Source organism: Lepidothrix coronata, unplaced genomic scaffold (assembly GCF_001604755.1).
Source record: "Lepidothrix coronata isolate B3197 unplaced genomic scaffold, Lepidothrix_coronata-1.0 Scaffold159, whole genome shotgun sequence".
Taxonomy (NCBI): Eukaryota; Metazoa; Chordata; class Aves; order Passeriformes; family Pipridae; genus Lepidothrix; species Lepidothrix coronata.
In genome coordinates, this window is record NW_016690339.1 from 1553854 (window position 1) to 1570710 (window position 16857).

General features: G+C 37.8%; 1 protein-coding gene across 1 annotated transcript in view; it reads left to right on the forward strand.

The window, feature by feature from the left end:
* NELL2 (neural EGFL like 2) overlaps window positions 1–16857 on the forward strand; it is a 148314-nt gene that overhangs the window by 116764 nt on the left and 14693 nt on the right. Inside the window, exon 16 of the mRNA XM_017829184.1 lies at window positions 15502–15642. Within this exon, the coding sequence (XP_017684673.1) occupies window positions 15502–15642 (141 nt within the window). The remainder of the gene's footprint in view (window positions 1–15501; window positions 15643–16857) is intronic.

Below are 16857 nucleotides of genomic sequence, written 5' to 3' on the forward strand. Positions count from 1 at the left end.
AATTTGGTCACAGAGCTTTAGGAAAGGATTTGTTCTCCTGCTCTACCTGCATATCTGCTAGTCTGTATATACAAGTTTACAGCATTTTTGCTGCTTGTCAGCTTCATTTTTTGAATTTCCACACTCATTTTGTGCTTTGACCATTCCCCTGGACAGTTTTATTTTACAGATTCTACATTAATTCAGCCATACATTATTACTAACAGTTGGCTTATTTAAATGTGTAACTGAATTTATGAAAAAAAAATGGTTAGCATTGGATATGTCAGGTGACCCTCTCTTACCTGATGTCATACCAGAAATAGCCAAATCCAAGGAATATATATTATTTGTCTCTTTTCTTCATTTTTTCCCTTTTTTCTTTTCCATGTATGGAAAGCTACCCCTTCACAGGGAAAGAAAAAAAAATTGGTATTGCTAAAACAAATTCTTGCAACTTTGTACTTAGAATTTGTAGTGCAAAATATTGAAATACAACTCAGACAAGGGATTTGGATAAATAATTGTTATAGACCAGATCTCATCAGAGTTTTCTACTACTTTCTACATAAGCTAAATAATTAACATGCATGACTATTACTCTTTTCAACAAATCCAAATTAACTTTTTCAGATGCACTGACCATAATAATAGCAGGCTTCAGATTATTATAGACTATTATTATTCCTATTCCAAAGAAAGCTTGTGAAAGTATTTTAATTATGATTCTCCAGTTTTTAGGAAAAGTATTTTACTAGTATTTTAATAGAAGACTTTATCAAAGTAACCAGAAAGCTTGTTAACGTTGCTGATTTTGTAAAAATGAAGAGCATCACAAGAGAACTATTTGATCCCTTGTGCTCAGTTAAAACAACCACAATCATCTTGTGGCCAAGTTGGCTCTGAAGCTGAAGCTGTGACACAAGTGGCATTTGAAGCCCATAGAGTATTGGACCAATACTTTAAGAACCGAAGCTGCTTTTGGCAGAACTCTTAAGAATTCTTGGCCACAGTCAAATGAAGACTCTCCATAAGCTATGAGAGTATCACAGTCAAAATTTTCTGAGCAGCTCAGGAATCTCCCATTTACTCAGTTTTATTGTTACAATGAAGAATTAAATTACTGATAGCCAGGTTGGGATTTATAACAATAATACCAAAAGGCTCAAATTTGTGGTACAAGTATGCAAGGTCCTTCACAAAGCCAGAGTAAGAGGTGTGCCCTTAATAATCTAACAGGAGAAACTGGTTTTATGCTGGGATAAATGAGTATAACACACAAACTCCTTGAGCAGAAAGCATATTAGAATTAATATTTTTTTTCTCTGAAATCCTTAAGGCATTGCTGGGGTTTTTAGTGAAGGAGGAAACAAAAGAAGGGAGCAAGAGGAAAGCGGAATGAACATGAAGGCAGCACAGGCATGAACTGTCCAGAGCAAAAGCTGTAGGAAGAAGGGGTGCCTCCCCTAGTTCATTAGTTTTCGTAGTCCACTTGACTTGTTTGGATCTTGGTGTCCTGAGTATTCAGGCTCCTGTTTTTGGGGAGGCTCCCAAATTTGAGGCTTAGAAATTAGAGGATATTTTTGTCAGGGGATGCTTTATTTACGTTAAAGGGCTGACTTCAATACACCGAAAAAAGAGAAAGTTGAGTTAGTCTATAGAATCTGGATAAAATTTTGCAAACAAAGATTTCTTAAGACAGATTTGCAGCGTAAAACATTTTAATAGATCTCAGTGTGCAGTAGGAATTCATCATATTCTGAAAGTCAGGTCTTTGGAGTCTGGCATTTCAAGAACAAAAATTTTCAAAGCTTGTAAACTATTATAAACTTTCTGCTTGGTGCAGGCAAAAAAACCCAAACCAAACCAAAACAAAATTCCCTAGGGCAAAGTCCAAAGAAGCTAAATTGTGCTTTGCAAGCAGTTGAGATACAGCTTGGATGCTGAGCTGTATGCTACCATTGCCCTGCAACAGTGCTGAAACCGTGGTGTCAGGTCTGCGTAACCCAGAGCCCCAGCTGTGGGAAAAGGTGAGCAAGGAGAGATGCTGGAACTGGTGTGCCCAGCTCATTACTGGGCTTTGCTGCCATAACGGTGGGGAATCACTGCCGTTTTTCCTCCTTGAGTCCTTCCAAGTGCTCTCCATTTCTTTGGCAAGTCTTCCGGGTTCCTGCCCTATTGAAATTTGAATATGTGGTGTGTTGAGTTCAGAAGATTGGCCTTTCCAGCCATATCTTAAATGTAAGTGATGACTCTCAGTATCCTATTTAAAAAGGTTTACCTTAGAATTTTAACAGAAATATCTATATCTAACTGTACTTTCTAATCTTGAGAGCTGAATCTCTGAAATGAAAACACTTCTGAATTACTGCACGGACCTGCATTTGGTTAATATCTTCTCTGGTCCCCCTTTCAGCAGAAAGAGCCAGGACCCAGCTAAAAATAATGTAATGGTTTTGCTGAGGATGCTGAAACATCTCTCTTTATCACTTGCGTCTTTGCTGTATAAAGTCACTAGTCAGTCTGCATTAGGGTCTTGCCCTTCTCAAAGATGGTTATTTTGTATGTCAGTTACTGATTTCAGAGACAAGAACAGTGTTTGAGCTACCCTTGGGTTATTGAGGTAATGCACAAAACTAGTGTGTTTAGTGATGCCTGTAGGAAAAGCAGGTAGTAGAATCATGGGCAAACTTATGGGAAGAATCCGATACCATCAACTTCTATGTCTTCTTTAAATATAACAGCTAGTTCTAATATGTCACTATGATAAATTTCAAATAAGTTGATACAGAACCCTAATAATGAATTTTGAATACATAATTTGTGTTTTGCAGTCCTATCACTGAACTACAGTTATGCAATGTGAAACATGCATCTTCACATAGAATATTTTTTGGTGACTTCAGGAGAGGTTAGCAGGATATGACTTTATGAGTTATTTCCTTACAAAGCCATACCAGTGTATCAGTTATCTGATTGGCAGCATTTCTGCTTCTCTTGTGGTTGTAAAACTTTTTAATGTTTTCAGAATATAAGGTGACTTTTGAGATTTGAGCAAATACCAGTAAGGAGTAGGCTAAAATCAACACAGTAATTTCCTTTCATAACTTGGAAATTTATTTTTTTTTTTTTTTGGCTTGCACAATTTCAAATAAATAGTTTTTGAGAACAGTAATTCTAGGAATTTGGACTTCCACACTCTTTACATGTTTCTGGTTAATATAGTTTTCTGATGCGTAGGGCACAATATATTGTATGTACTCCTGACAGGTGATTAATAGGGAGAAATAGCCTCACTCATAGAGGGTCAAACAGGCCTAATTTGTGCTGTCAAATCTGAAATTCCTAGAAAGTTTCTGAAAAATCTTGTTTGGCTGCTTTAGAGCAGCAAGTGCAAATTAACTTTTGGTTCTTGTATTTTTGTTCCTGCACTCCTGTTGATAAGCCTTACATAAATCATGAGGTTAGGAGCCATCATCTTCACAGCTTCTATTGATAAGCTTTCTAGTAGTTACCATGCAGTACCTTTCCCCCCTTCTTAAATACATTATCCCAGAGGCACTGTCACTGTTGGTGGTGGGCTCGGCTTTGGCTAGCAACAGGTCCATCTTGGAGCCAGCTGGCACTGGCTTTGTCAGACGTGGGGGGAAGCTCTGGCGGCTTCTCACAGAAGCTTCCCATCAATGCAACATCTCTGTCCCCTTTGTGTTGCCTAAGAATTCTCTCATCATGGCGAGGCTTCGCGAACGAAGATTTGGGAAGGCTCTATCCACATTTGCTGCAGGCACGTTGGTGGCTTATGAGGCCAATACGTGACAGACATATCCGATTGCAAAAGGCACAGCAGAAAGACTCCTTAGGAGGTGTATTCTGCAATTTACGGTTCTTTCTGCGCTGCCTTTTTTCCTCGAGAGCGATCCTATGTTTGTTCTCGAAGGAGACAGCTGCGTTATAGATGGCGTGTCTCCAGGCCTCCCGATTTGAGGCCAGAGCAGACCAGTTGTGGTGATCAATATGGCCAAGGTTGAGATGTTGTTTCAGGGAGTCCTTGTATCTTTTCTTCGGGGCTCCTCTCATGCGGCAGCCAGTGGCAAGTTCACCATAGAGTAGGATCTTAGGGAGGTGATGGTCCTTCATCCTTGAGACATGCCCTGCTCATCGCAGCTGCGTTCTCAGTATCTCTATTCATTTGTATAAAGGGCATAAAGTGGCTAAAGTTTATTTGTCCTCCCCCAGCTCAAAAGAATTTGGAAGATCCTTTACAGAGAGAGCAAGAAACTCCAGCACAGTGTTTCAGTTTTTGCTGAAACTCTTCTCCAAAAACCTCTGCATGAGGGTTTTTTTTTCCCCTCAGGGAAAAATTTAACAGATTTTAAAGTTTTTAGTCAGAAATAAGCATAGAAACCTTGAGTATGTGATGTTTACAGTCCAAGAATAAGCTTAGATTCTGAAAGGACTGTTGCTGAGAAGAGATATAATACTGCATATCTCACAATACCAGTAAAAAAATCTAGCAAATAGTTATTGTCATTTGAATTGTTATTATAATTAATAATTTCAGCAAACTTCATCTGTGTTCCAGTAAAAGTCTTCATATTTATTATTATAAGAAAGTTCAAAACAAAAAGAAAACATGATTGGCAGTCTAAGAAACTGTAGTAGAGCAGTGTTCAGCTCACCCCTGGAGAAAAAGCCTTTCATGCAAGGAGTGCTCTACTTTAGCAATGCTCCAAGTGCTAATTCAGGCTATGGAAAAATAGACGTGCAGCCAATGGATTGGTTGCAAACTTGACGTATATGGTATAGATAAACTGTTTGTAAGTGAGATTCTGAAATTCATCATGCTAGTGTACAAAACAGCTTCCTGTTCTTCTCTTTCTCCAAATATTTTCCCTAAGAATGTATAATATGAATATAATTACAAGTGCTGGTGCTATATCCAACTATACCTAACTGGTGTGTCAACAGCACCACTAAGCTTCGTGTCATCTGCAAATTTGCAGAGGGTGCACTCAGTCCCTTCATCTATGTCATTATGAAGATATTAAATAACACTGGTCCCAATATGGACAACTACTATCACTGTGTCCTTGTGACTTCTACGATCTGCCTGTGCTACCATATAAGGCAGGTGGGGTAGAAAGGACGAGGGATGCAGCATCCATCTCTACAGCTCAATGTTCTTCCTCTCATCTCTTCCAGAAACATGTTGGCCTCTTTTGTAGTGCCAGTTTCCCAGTCTGTTACTGTTCCGTGATCCTTGGCATCAGCACATGTGGTATTTACCAAATCAGCACTGTTACTTAATTTTTTTCACCCAGAGTGGTTCATGTACAAAAAAAAAAGAGATGGTAGAAGCACTTTCTCCTCATTTTACAGATGTGGAAATCAAACCAGATGAGGAAATCTAAGTAGGTGACATAGTTTGCATAAGAAGGTAGTAGCAAAAGTCCAGATGAGACATGGGTCATCTCATTTCTGCTCCCCTTGCCACTCTGTTCAAAGATGTCAACAGCTGACATGGTGGGGTTTATAGCATATTTTCTGTGAGTGGGAAGTACAGATAATTTGTAAAACCTAAAAAAACCCTTTGACTTTCAAAAAGGACATATTCTAAAATGGCTATCTCATTATATAGGAGAAAAAGGTTTAAATGTTGTTTGTGAGAGTAAACAAATGAGATCTGCAGAAAGCAAAGAGGAAAGCCAGGGTTCTGCAGATGAGATGCTTTTTGCTTGGCTGCAGTGTTTTAAAGGGAGGTCACCCTTCCCATTACTACCTGAATTTTTCTCAGATATGAAAAACAAACTCAAAAATGAGCAGTGAAACAAGGACTGGTGACTTTAGAAGCTTGGAATGCTTACTTGCTTTACTTTGCTTTACATTTTTACTTATAATAATTCACAAAGTAAATATTTGATAGAATTTAAGCAAAAAATGCCCATATTGAGTTTAATGCGTGTTTTCTCAATTTAGGCATGAACCCTACTTAGCTCATATGCTTTGCTGCTTCATCCTTCTGTGTCTTTTTCTCCCTTCATTTTCCTTGCCTGACACAATTTTTTTGGGTGTATATAACTCCTTTCCTCCTTCAGAGTTGTCAGTTCTAAATAACAAAAGATTTTTTCTTTGCTGAAGAGTCACATACTAGTACTTATCTTTTTCTCTTTATATCTTTATTTAGTTTTTTGCAACATTACAATCCTATATGTAGCAGCTTAAAAGAAAAAAAAGAGAAACCAGGGAAGAAAGAACTCTACAAAAAAGCTTTGAGGAGGCAGGATTTTCTTGTTATGCATTGAAAACATCAAAATGCATCCACTACTTAGTGGATATTTACTATGCGGAAAAAAGTCCTTTATTAAACATGAAAACTAAAATTTCATCTACATTCGGCTATAAATAGAATGTGAATAGTGCAGCTCAGCAGCATTATAATAGAATTTTCTTCTGTTGTATAAGGGAGATAGAAATGACCTTCATCACTCACTGTAAGCTATCTCATGAATTATGAGCCATTCAACTATTAGTGGAATTAAAATCTATAATACTGCCAATCACTGCCCTGTATCCCCACAGAGTCCTTCCTTTTGCTGTCAACATGAGGGAGTTTGCAGTTTCTGCAGATATGTGCCAATGATGCGGTTATAGCCCAAGCTAAGGAATAGTGTGGGGTTTTTTCCTTTTTTGTGCTTCAGCAATTTTGTACAATCTCTACATGATTTGGTAGTTCAGGAGTAGCAATGCAAATTATGGTATATGGATTAAGAGTCATGGTAAGAAGCCATGGGTAGGAAAATGTAGGTAAGAATGTTTTAAACTTCAGCACATGTAAAGTATGTACAATACCCTGGACTATAGCAGGAGACCAAGTTCAAATCAGGTTGTCAAAACAATTCCTAGCCAAACTTTGTTTTAGTTGCTTTGTTGGCTCTTTTGTTTGTTTTCCCTAAATTGCCTTTTAATTAAATACTTGGAATTTTACTGTAATTTTTAACAGAACTGATCTGAAACAACCTTTGCAAAGCTGAACCCCCCAAAAAGCTGAGAACATGCTGTTTGCATCATTGGTTCATATGTGTGTAAACATCATAATTCATGGTTATGGCTGACTTAACTCCTTACTTGAGGAAACCCAAGATCTTTCATCATTACACTGTGCAAGTAAAGCCTTCCTTCACACCCATTGGAAAAGAGGTAACATCTGGCCAAAATAGCTCTTCTCTTTTCAGACAAATAGTTCTCTTTTGTTTAGAAGCCAACTATTCTTAGCATCTTTAGCAGCTAGCACTAGTGTGCTAGTCCTATTTCTAGGACTAGCAAATGTGCAAATGCAGCTAATAACTTTCAGATGCTAGGAGGTATCTAAAATGGGTATTGTCAGAGTATTTCGAGGTATAAAAGTGCTTTTGCTATCTTGAAGAAAATAAGTACTTTTCTTTTTCAAGACAGGGCTAAAGAGGAAACAGAAGCAATTGTTACAGTTGAGATGCTGTACTGAGAATGATGAACAAAGTGAAACAAAATCACCTCTTTGTCAATAGCTAAAAGCAGGGGCCCAATACCTCTCAATTAGTCTTTCTAATGAGGATTGGCACAATCAGGGTCACACAACGTGGCTGAAAAATATATTATTTTTATTTTACAGTCTTAATGGATGCACCTAGTTCATCATGGCTAATTAGTTGTTCTGAATTTCAGTTGTTATGAATACCAATTCCTGTGATGATATTGGATGTGTAATGAAAGACTGCCATAGTTTCAATTATTGGTGTAGTCTGTGATTGATCTATTTTTGACAGCAAAGAATTGTTAGCTGCATGGTGAACAGTTAGTGGAAAATTCCCTTTCATAATGTTTCTATCTAATTTTGGTGCCACCACTGCCACACATGAAATACCAACACCATTGAATTTCTTTTTACTGGCATTTATCAGGACCTATAGGGGTGTGCAGAAATCAATGGAGGATCAGGAGTCTGGAAAATTGCATACTTGAAGAATTAATGAACTGTAATTCCATATTACATCCTCAATCACATTTTGCTTCCTTTTCATTAATGTAACTAAATTAGTTTTTCATGGACAAAGTACTTTAAAAAATGTAATCATGGTCTTGCTAGGATTTTAATAAAAATAAGGAAAGAAAAAAAAAGACCTGTTATAACAGTAGTTATTTTTTTCATGCAACATGACACTTGGAAATTTTTTGTGAAGAATTATCGTCTACAGCACTGACTCAACCTGTTGAAGCAATTTTTTAGATGACATTTATAGCTTCAGCTGTAGTTTCCTACCCTTGAACCAGATTATGGTTTTCAGATGACTTAGCCAGAAGTTTTACTAGATCTGGGAGGTGTCAAGAAGCAGCAATTCTAAAGACGTTGCAAATGCATTTTTTTCCAAGATGGGCCTAATTCATTATCCAGGGGAGCAGCAAGAAGAAGGGCCATAGTCTTTGCTCTTCTCTGAAGGCTGTATCTGAGATAACTGATGTCTCTAGTGCTGTGTAGAGAAAGCTCTTTTGCTTGTGGAACTATGTTATGGTAGGATAAAATTGTGGATGACTTCTCTCTTTGCTGTGCCTCACAGGCCACCTGTAATGTTGCCCTTCATGATTTAAACTTGTAACTGAATAAAATTTTGGTATGACATTGCAGTTAAAATCAAGGATATTTTATAATTTAGTGAGGAGTTTGAAGTAAGAACCCATACAGTGAAAAACATGTCCTTGTACTCCAAATATGATATCGTATCTTGAAAGAGTTACTGGAAGCTGAACAAATCAGAGTGAAGATTGTGAACAAAATCAGGGTCTTTTTGACCAAGGAAGGAAGTTCTTTTTGTAGTCAGCAGCAGTGTTAGAAAAAAAGAAGCTGATCAAACTTTACAAAATAGATTTAAAAATCATCGCAAGCAACTTTGGTTTTCTGAATTATGTCAGTATTCTCAGATTCTACATTCTTGGGGTTTTTATTCCTCTGTATGATATTTATGTAGGGGCCTCTGGTGGTCTAGTGGTTAGGGTGCAGGACTCTCATCGCTGCGACCCGGGTTCGATTCCCAGCCCCCCGGGCAGATGGAGCTCGTTAGCCTTGTAAGGCAATCCATCTAAGAGAAGGTCACTCTAAACAAACCTACATCCTGGGGACCTCACTGCCACTGTCCAAGCTTGCTCGGCCCCGGCAGATGAACCTCAGGATTAAAGGGTGGGCTCAGTTCAGCGCACACTGTGTCTCACCTAAAAAATCCACTGCGCAGGCTCGAAGGGTAATGACCTTTCCCAAATCTTCGCTCGCGAAGACTGGCCATTATGATATTTATGTGCATGTGGTATATGGGAATGTAGTGGGATGGAAATCTCAAAAGCTGATATTTTGTTTTAACAACAAGATAGCTCCAGTATATTGAAATAGTTTCAAGCTCTTGTATTTCTCCTCTGGGACCTATTTTCTTGCATAAGATCTCAAATCAAAGGTCTGATTGAACAGGAGGGTCTTCTCAAGTATCATCATGTTAGAAATCTGTTGTCACATGGAAACCAACACAACCACTTTTCAGTTCTTAAGTGCAAGAGATGTGACTCTAAAACTTGCAGTAGAGATAATGAACCGTTTTCAAAGCTATTCCAGAAAACTGAATTACAATAGCAAATGCTTTGTACAGTACAGTGATCTTTCATTTTGTCTTACTGAATAAGGCCTTTTCCTCCTTGCGTACATATTTACTAAAATTAGATAACCCAGACATCATCTTAATCCTACTGGGTATTCTGTTAACTGAGCGTAAGTCTGAATAGTTGAAATGTGGTCTTTTATATCCAAGTCAGACATAATATCCTTGAAAATGTGTTGACATGTGCAAAGACGTATCAGAGTCTGACTGTTCCAAATGTACCTATAAAAAAAATTGAAGATTTATCTTTTTAAACAGCTGCATAGTCTCCTAAGCCATTTCTTCAGTGATCTGTTTCTGAAATTATTTTTCTTTCAGTTGTTTCACTTTATTTATGCTGACTGTGGGGACTGGGATGTGGGTGTCTCTGGATGTTAGCATTAGGCTGCAAAGGCTGTTGCCTTTGAAATGAGATCTCAAATTTAGCCTGAGTCAGTAGTGACTGAACATTAAGGAAGATGTTGATTGCTTATTAATCTTTATAATTATATCCAGTGATAAAACCCAATTAGCACTGGGACAGATTACTGCAATTGGGAGTCTCTATTAACTGACAGTCTTAGCTAAGTGCCATGTATTATACTGTTGCAGAAAAACTTCAGTGTGGAGATAACTAAATTCTAATTATCCACAGCTACCAATCTTTGGTGTTGACTTCTTGACAAGCAAGAACCTGGATAAAGCAGTTAATGAAAGAAAAGATTTTTGGACTATATTGTGTTCTCTGTCTCTGTAAGTTTGTGCTTGATGCTGGCAAGCAGGCTTTTCTAAGAGGAAGATTTGGTGATTAATATGTGAGTCTTGAAGCGAGTAATATAAAGTGTTAGAAACTTCACCCCTTCCCCTACACCACAGTTCTTTGTTGAGTGCAGCTTGACCACATTAGAGAGCTTGGTCCTATGCTGAATGAAAGAGCACTGCTATCTTTCAAATTGGCAATTTTATACCACTTTCAATCTTCAAAAGGTCTTATTATACAGAAATTCTCTAATAATATTCATCAGACAGCTAGTTTTCCTTTTTTCTTACTGTATCAGTGGATAATTTGCTAATGATCTTACTTTACTCTTCAGGGAGCAGAGTTTTCTCAGTGTTCCCAAAAGAAGAGGGTATACTAGCTAAAACTGTTGCCACAGTTCAGGAAATGAGTGATTCTGAGGTATAAGGAAGGTGATTTGGGAGAGCAAAATTTTTTCCTGTCAAGGGGAGCTAAGCACATACAGTTCTTACTTTCTAAACGTCTCTGACTGTGTCTCTGCTTTATTAGAGTGGGGCCTCCGCAAAAACCAGTCATTTTTGAGTTGAAAAATCAGTAACAAAATATGGAAATAAGCAGGCTGACTTAAGTTTAAGACAAATGCACAGAAGAAGACCTGGGTATTTGAAAACCATATCACGTGCAACATAAGTAAGTAGTAGTCAGTTACCCTGTTTTGAGGCAATAGTGTATGTGCAGCATTGCCGTGAGTGTGTGTATGAATTACGTAGGGTAGAGAGAGTTCACATGTTCCTGGTGTTTTGTGGGCTCACCAGTCTCACAGGTGTGTGTGCGTTCTCCAGCCACAGTGTTTCAAGAGCCAGAATCACCTATCTTCTGCTGTGCAAATGCCATAGGGTGAAAGCACAGCCAGAGCAGGTGGTGCTGAGGTGCTGTGGTACAGCTGTGTAGCTACTCTCCAGTTTGAGATGAAGATTACTTCCAGTGATTTCTGTACCAAACCTGGCCACTTGCATGACTGGAGTGGCAGATTTGCTATGTGCAATTGTGCTCTTTATTTGAATAGGAAAGAGAAAAATAGAGAAAAGCACTACCTCCATGATAGTCAATGGGAGTTCTGCCATAAGTTGGAACAGGACCGGGATGAGAGCATTTGCTCTGACCCATCACACATAATATACACCTTCATTTTACTTCCTGTGGAAGATGGAGACGTTTCCCTTTTTTATTATTTATTTATTTGAATTTTTATCCCCTCACTCCTCCACCCTTCTTTATATCCAGTTAAAGACCAGAACTTGCATATTCAGTATAAGGTGTCTATTTTGTTCTGCTTAAAAATGTCATCATCTGCTATTGAAAAACATGCATTCTTCCTTTTTCTGTACTTAAACATTTTATTTAATTTTTTTCGTACTTGAAAATATAAAGCCTTTTGGTAACTTCCTTCTATAAAGTAATATTTCATTTTTCATGCCTTTCTAGTACAGCATCACACAGACTTCATTAGCGCTGTTAATGTTAAATATAGCCCACTGATATACCATAGCCACTGGCCAAGCAAAAACTTCTATCAGTTTTTCTTCTCTTGTCACCTCACACCTCTGACTGAGCAGCTACAAGATGATTCATCATAGAAGGTTTCACGATAGGACAGAGGAAAATTATTTCTGTCTGCTTTTCCCATACTAATAAGATAATTTCAGTTGTAGATACTTTTGCAGCACTTTCTGAGCCATGCTATGCCCATTTGAAAATAGAAATCCTTTTATCCAAATGTCAAGAAAATTTTCCATGAAATAAGTGCTATGACTCTGCAAGACAAATTTCTGCTGTATTTTCTTGTTTAACAGAGTTTAACATATTTTGTCCCATTACAGAACACACCTTTACTAGAATTTATGATCAGGATTAGCTCAGAGAACTAGAACAAAATTCTGTGCATAAGAAACATCTATATTCTGAAACCCACTGGCATGTGCTTAAGATATCGGTTGCCTAAAAAATTAATAGTGAGGAGAATTCTTTTGGATTTCTTTTCTTTGCTGCAAGGTCCTGTAAGGAGTAATGGATTATTCAGCATCAATGCAGCAATGGTTCCAATAAAATGGCAAGCAATCTGTAGGGAATAAGACATTTTTTCAAGATCTGCAGCGTGCTTCCATGCATGCTTGTGATGGTAGGCTTTCTTGCATAACTCCACTCAACTTTGCGTGCAGCCATAACAAAAACAGAGAATGTATTTCTTTGTTTATTGACATCTGTAAAAGTATTTCATCCCAAGTAATATTTCTTGTGATACGGGTTTTTCAGCTAGTTTGCAAATAAATACAAAAAAACTGCTTTTGTTTTCAGTTTACCAATACTGATGTGACATTCTCAACTTGTTTTTCCTGAATAATCAGTGAGTTCATCAGAATGCATTCTGCTTGTGCCTGTGATACTGCACATTTTAAGATCCAGGTTCACATATAAATTGTTCCGAAGAGAGTAACACAGGCTTTCTTTAATTCATATGTATTACTTTGACCTAAATAACACGCTTTTCTCCAGCTCATCAACAATAAATACATTCCACTTTCCCAAAGAAGAAATATATGCCATCCAGTGTCTTAATGCATGTTATTAAGTAACCAGGATGAAGACTGAGTCTTAACAACAGCTTTTAGACTCTGAGTTTACATGCTTTGTTGGTTCTCTGAGGCTTGTAGCTTTGGACAACCCCAACAAGTTATCTTGTACTGACCAGGTGATCCCAAGCATTTAGCACCGTCACTTCTGTTCTGCCAGGCAAGCTGTCTGTCAGGTAGCATATTCCCAGTGGTAAGGGAACTTCTAGACAGCAGTCCTTTCTTCTTTTCCTTTCCTTTTTCTTAAGTACTCTGTGAGTTTGTGAGCGAATAGCAGTAGATAAGACACAGACTGCAAGCCAACCTTTTCTCACTACTGTAACATAATTTTCATTGATCTTCCTCTGATCTCTCAAACACCTCTGAGGTCCCACTGGCTCCTGGCTGCTCACAAGAAAAAGGCCAGAGTTTATACTGATTTAGAAAGAAACATGCTGAGCAGTGGAAGATTGTAAAGGTTTGGCATTTCTCAGTCCTGCAGCAGGACTACTTAGATGATTATCTCAGAATTCCTAGTGGAGTTGAAAATTCTATTTTAAACCAATAGAGACTTATGACTTAATTCATGGTGCACAAAGCAAGCAAAATATATTCTTGCTGCAATATTCCAGCAGGAGTACTGGTAATTTTCAAAATCATAAATACTGATAATGTACATCAGGCATGCCTGGTTACAGAGAGACTGTTGATAGTAAATCAGACTGGGACACCACAGCGAAAATTTTTAATGAAATTTAATCATGTATCTTTGAAGGTTTTAAAAACCAATATGCTCATGATGCAGTTGTACAATTATTTCAAAGAAATTCCAAAGAAATGTTATTTGGCTTGTAAATAAAATACTCAGAGCACATCCCACCTACACCCTGGCATGTATAAGAAAAACACAACTCAAAAGCAAATGTCGGTGACTGTGCTATACCTTGTAGTTTATGCAGGTGTCCCCCACATACCAATAATTTGATTTTCTTCAAATGTGGAACAAAATGTTTTAGATGAATGAGGAAGTCCTGGGTTTTTTTAAAGTTTGTGTTTGAATAGATTTCATAAAAGACTAGAAAATGTCTTTATCTATGTGCACATTATTATTCACAGAAAAGAGATTTGTTACCTTATTGCAGCTCACGATTTATTTTCCTAGCCAGTTTACACTTTCTCTATGAAAATAACAGATGACATAAATGGGAAGCAACAGAGGCTGTGGACAGAATTTTGACATATTTCCCATATATCTCAGTGGTCATATCACACCTCTCCTTCATATGTGCATCCCAGAGGATATTAGATCAACTGCTGAGGTACTGTAGCAGTTTGAGTCTTAATTTGTTACTTTAACTCTTAGTTTTAAAGATTCAACCTTTAAAGAAAGGTTGAATCCTTGCTTTGGCCAGAGTGGCCAGTACATTTAGGGTTTATTCATTGTTCAAACTCATGGTGGAGGGAGATTAAAGCTTTTTTGTTTCTGAAGGCAGTTTGCACATGGTATGTCTCTCTTTGTGCCAGTTCTATAGGCACCTCTCAGTCAGCTTAATGCTCTAGCTATGGTATAAAACACAATGATAGGGCAATGAATCTGATAGGGAACAACTCATTTTTATCCCCGTTAGACTCCATACTCCTGGTATTCCCTAGCTGTTAACAGCACTCATACTCTGGCACTTATTCTTTAGTACAGCTTACTGTGTACCTGAAAGCACTGAAAATGAATATGTCACAGAGTTCTCCACATCTTTGCTAAGTGCATGAGTTCAGGTGTCTTTAGGACATGCTTTGGTGGATTTTGGATCTAAAAATAAATAAAAAAATACATTCTATGCTAAATTTTTATTATAAAGTTTAGTCAGTGAAAGTTGATCTTTTAAGATACACACATCCCAAAGGAATTTTCAGGAGAGGGAGAATGTATTGTGTTTCATCCTCATGGTTAAAGCATTTGTTTGGGAACCCAGCTGTTTTCTTTGATGGTGGAAGAGAAGTTTGCAGTCAGTTATGTTGAGGGTCAGAGGTTTTGGTATAAGTTAACAGGAACTCCACAAGATAGGGAAGCCCCAGTAACTAAAATTGGTGTCACCAAGAGCATAAGCAAGGACCAGAGTGAGTATTTAATGTTTTGGTATGCCCTTAGAAAAAAATCTTTATTTATCAGGCAGCCTGCAGTACTCAAAGGGTTAACATCTTATTATCTGAACTGGGACCTAAGTCCTTTCTTCATATTGTGGACAGTTTACACAGATGTCAAATTACCTGTCATGTATTGTGACAAGAGTTGTTAATATATCAACAGTAATTGGGATTAGCAGAACTTCCACTGCTTTTAGGCCCAAAGCCATTAGCCAAGTCCTTTTATGGAAACGATTCAAAATTTCACTGCAAGTAATTCTGCAAATTCAAGTGTTACTAATGGAAATACTTCTGTGAAACCCAGAAATACCAGAGACATTGTTCTTTCATCAGATGAATATTGCAATATGTGTGAATTTTCTTCTATTTTGTTGTTTAGATATTGATGAATGCTCAGATGGCTTTGTTCAGTGTGACAGCCGTGCTAACTGCATTAACCTGCCTGGTTGGTACCACTGTGAATGCAGAGATGGCTACCATGACAATGGGATGTTTTCGCCAAGTGGAGAATCCTGTGAAGGTTAGTGTCTAAAAAACATGGGGTAGTGTTATGGCTCACATTACAGAAATGTCTAGTGTCTCAGACTGTACTGGTCAAGTATGGTCTTGGACACTGCATCAGTGAAAGTTAAACCTTGACCCAAAACAACTGTAGTCTAAATAAGCATCATCAACAAAGGCAAAAGAATATAAAGTATGAATATTCTTATGCAGTGAAACATTAGTGGCCATTTCTGTGATTCATTAAAATAATATGTAAAGTCAGACACGGTGATTAAAATGCAGTTTCTCTGGCTCTACATCTGCTTCTGTGCATGTCCCTTGCATAAGTGATTTCCCGTGGGCTGATAGCATGCACTGTAATCTGTCACTCCACAATAATCTGTTTATATGTCACATTCTTTGTATGTAAAAATAGGCCTCAATCCAGACCTCAGTTCCTCCACTTTGTTCTTTGTACACTGAAATAGTCTGTGATAAAAACATTTCCCATTGCAAAAAATGATTATGCATCCCTGAGACCCTTGGTTACTACCAAAGTGCTTCTCCTGTGCAGAGGCTAACTGCTTGTAGAAAGCTGCAATTTGAAGAACTACATTGCAAACTGGGAAGCTCACTGGACTTAGGGCTGGGGCAAGATATAGGGGACAAGAGAGTGACACGAGCACAAAGAGATGGGAGGGTTTTCTTGTTTATGAATGGTGTTAGAGGGAACGGCAGGTTAATAAGAACACAGTTATTTTCAGATGCAAATATCTTGGTATGGAATGTTATTAAGCTCTTAAAATATTTCATGCTGTTGCTCTTAAATAACAGAACAAACCAGTCTAGTTATGCCATGGACTACTTAGGGCAAAATTATGACCCTTTCTCCTATCTGTCTTTGAGTGCTGAAATATTCAGTGCTCACAGTGTAATCTTTCTTATTGCTGTTTAAACTCACATTGGTGGGCTGCCTCTGTCCCAAAGGGAAGCAATTGAATTAATTTCACTAAGGCAGACACACAGACCATTTTCCAGGAGTGAAAATGACCTTTTCGGTATGCCCATCATCAATACTTTATTTCAACACATTTTCACCACAGCTGAAAGCCTGTAATCCCAGGAGGAATCAGCAATTTGAGTCAACCACTGCTTTCATAAATCGAGCTTACTTTTTCAAGAACTAACTAAATGTCAGTGTTAGCTGTCCAGGTCTTAGGACAGGAAGGCGCAAAGAAGAAGTTGTGTTCCT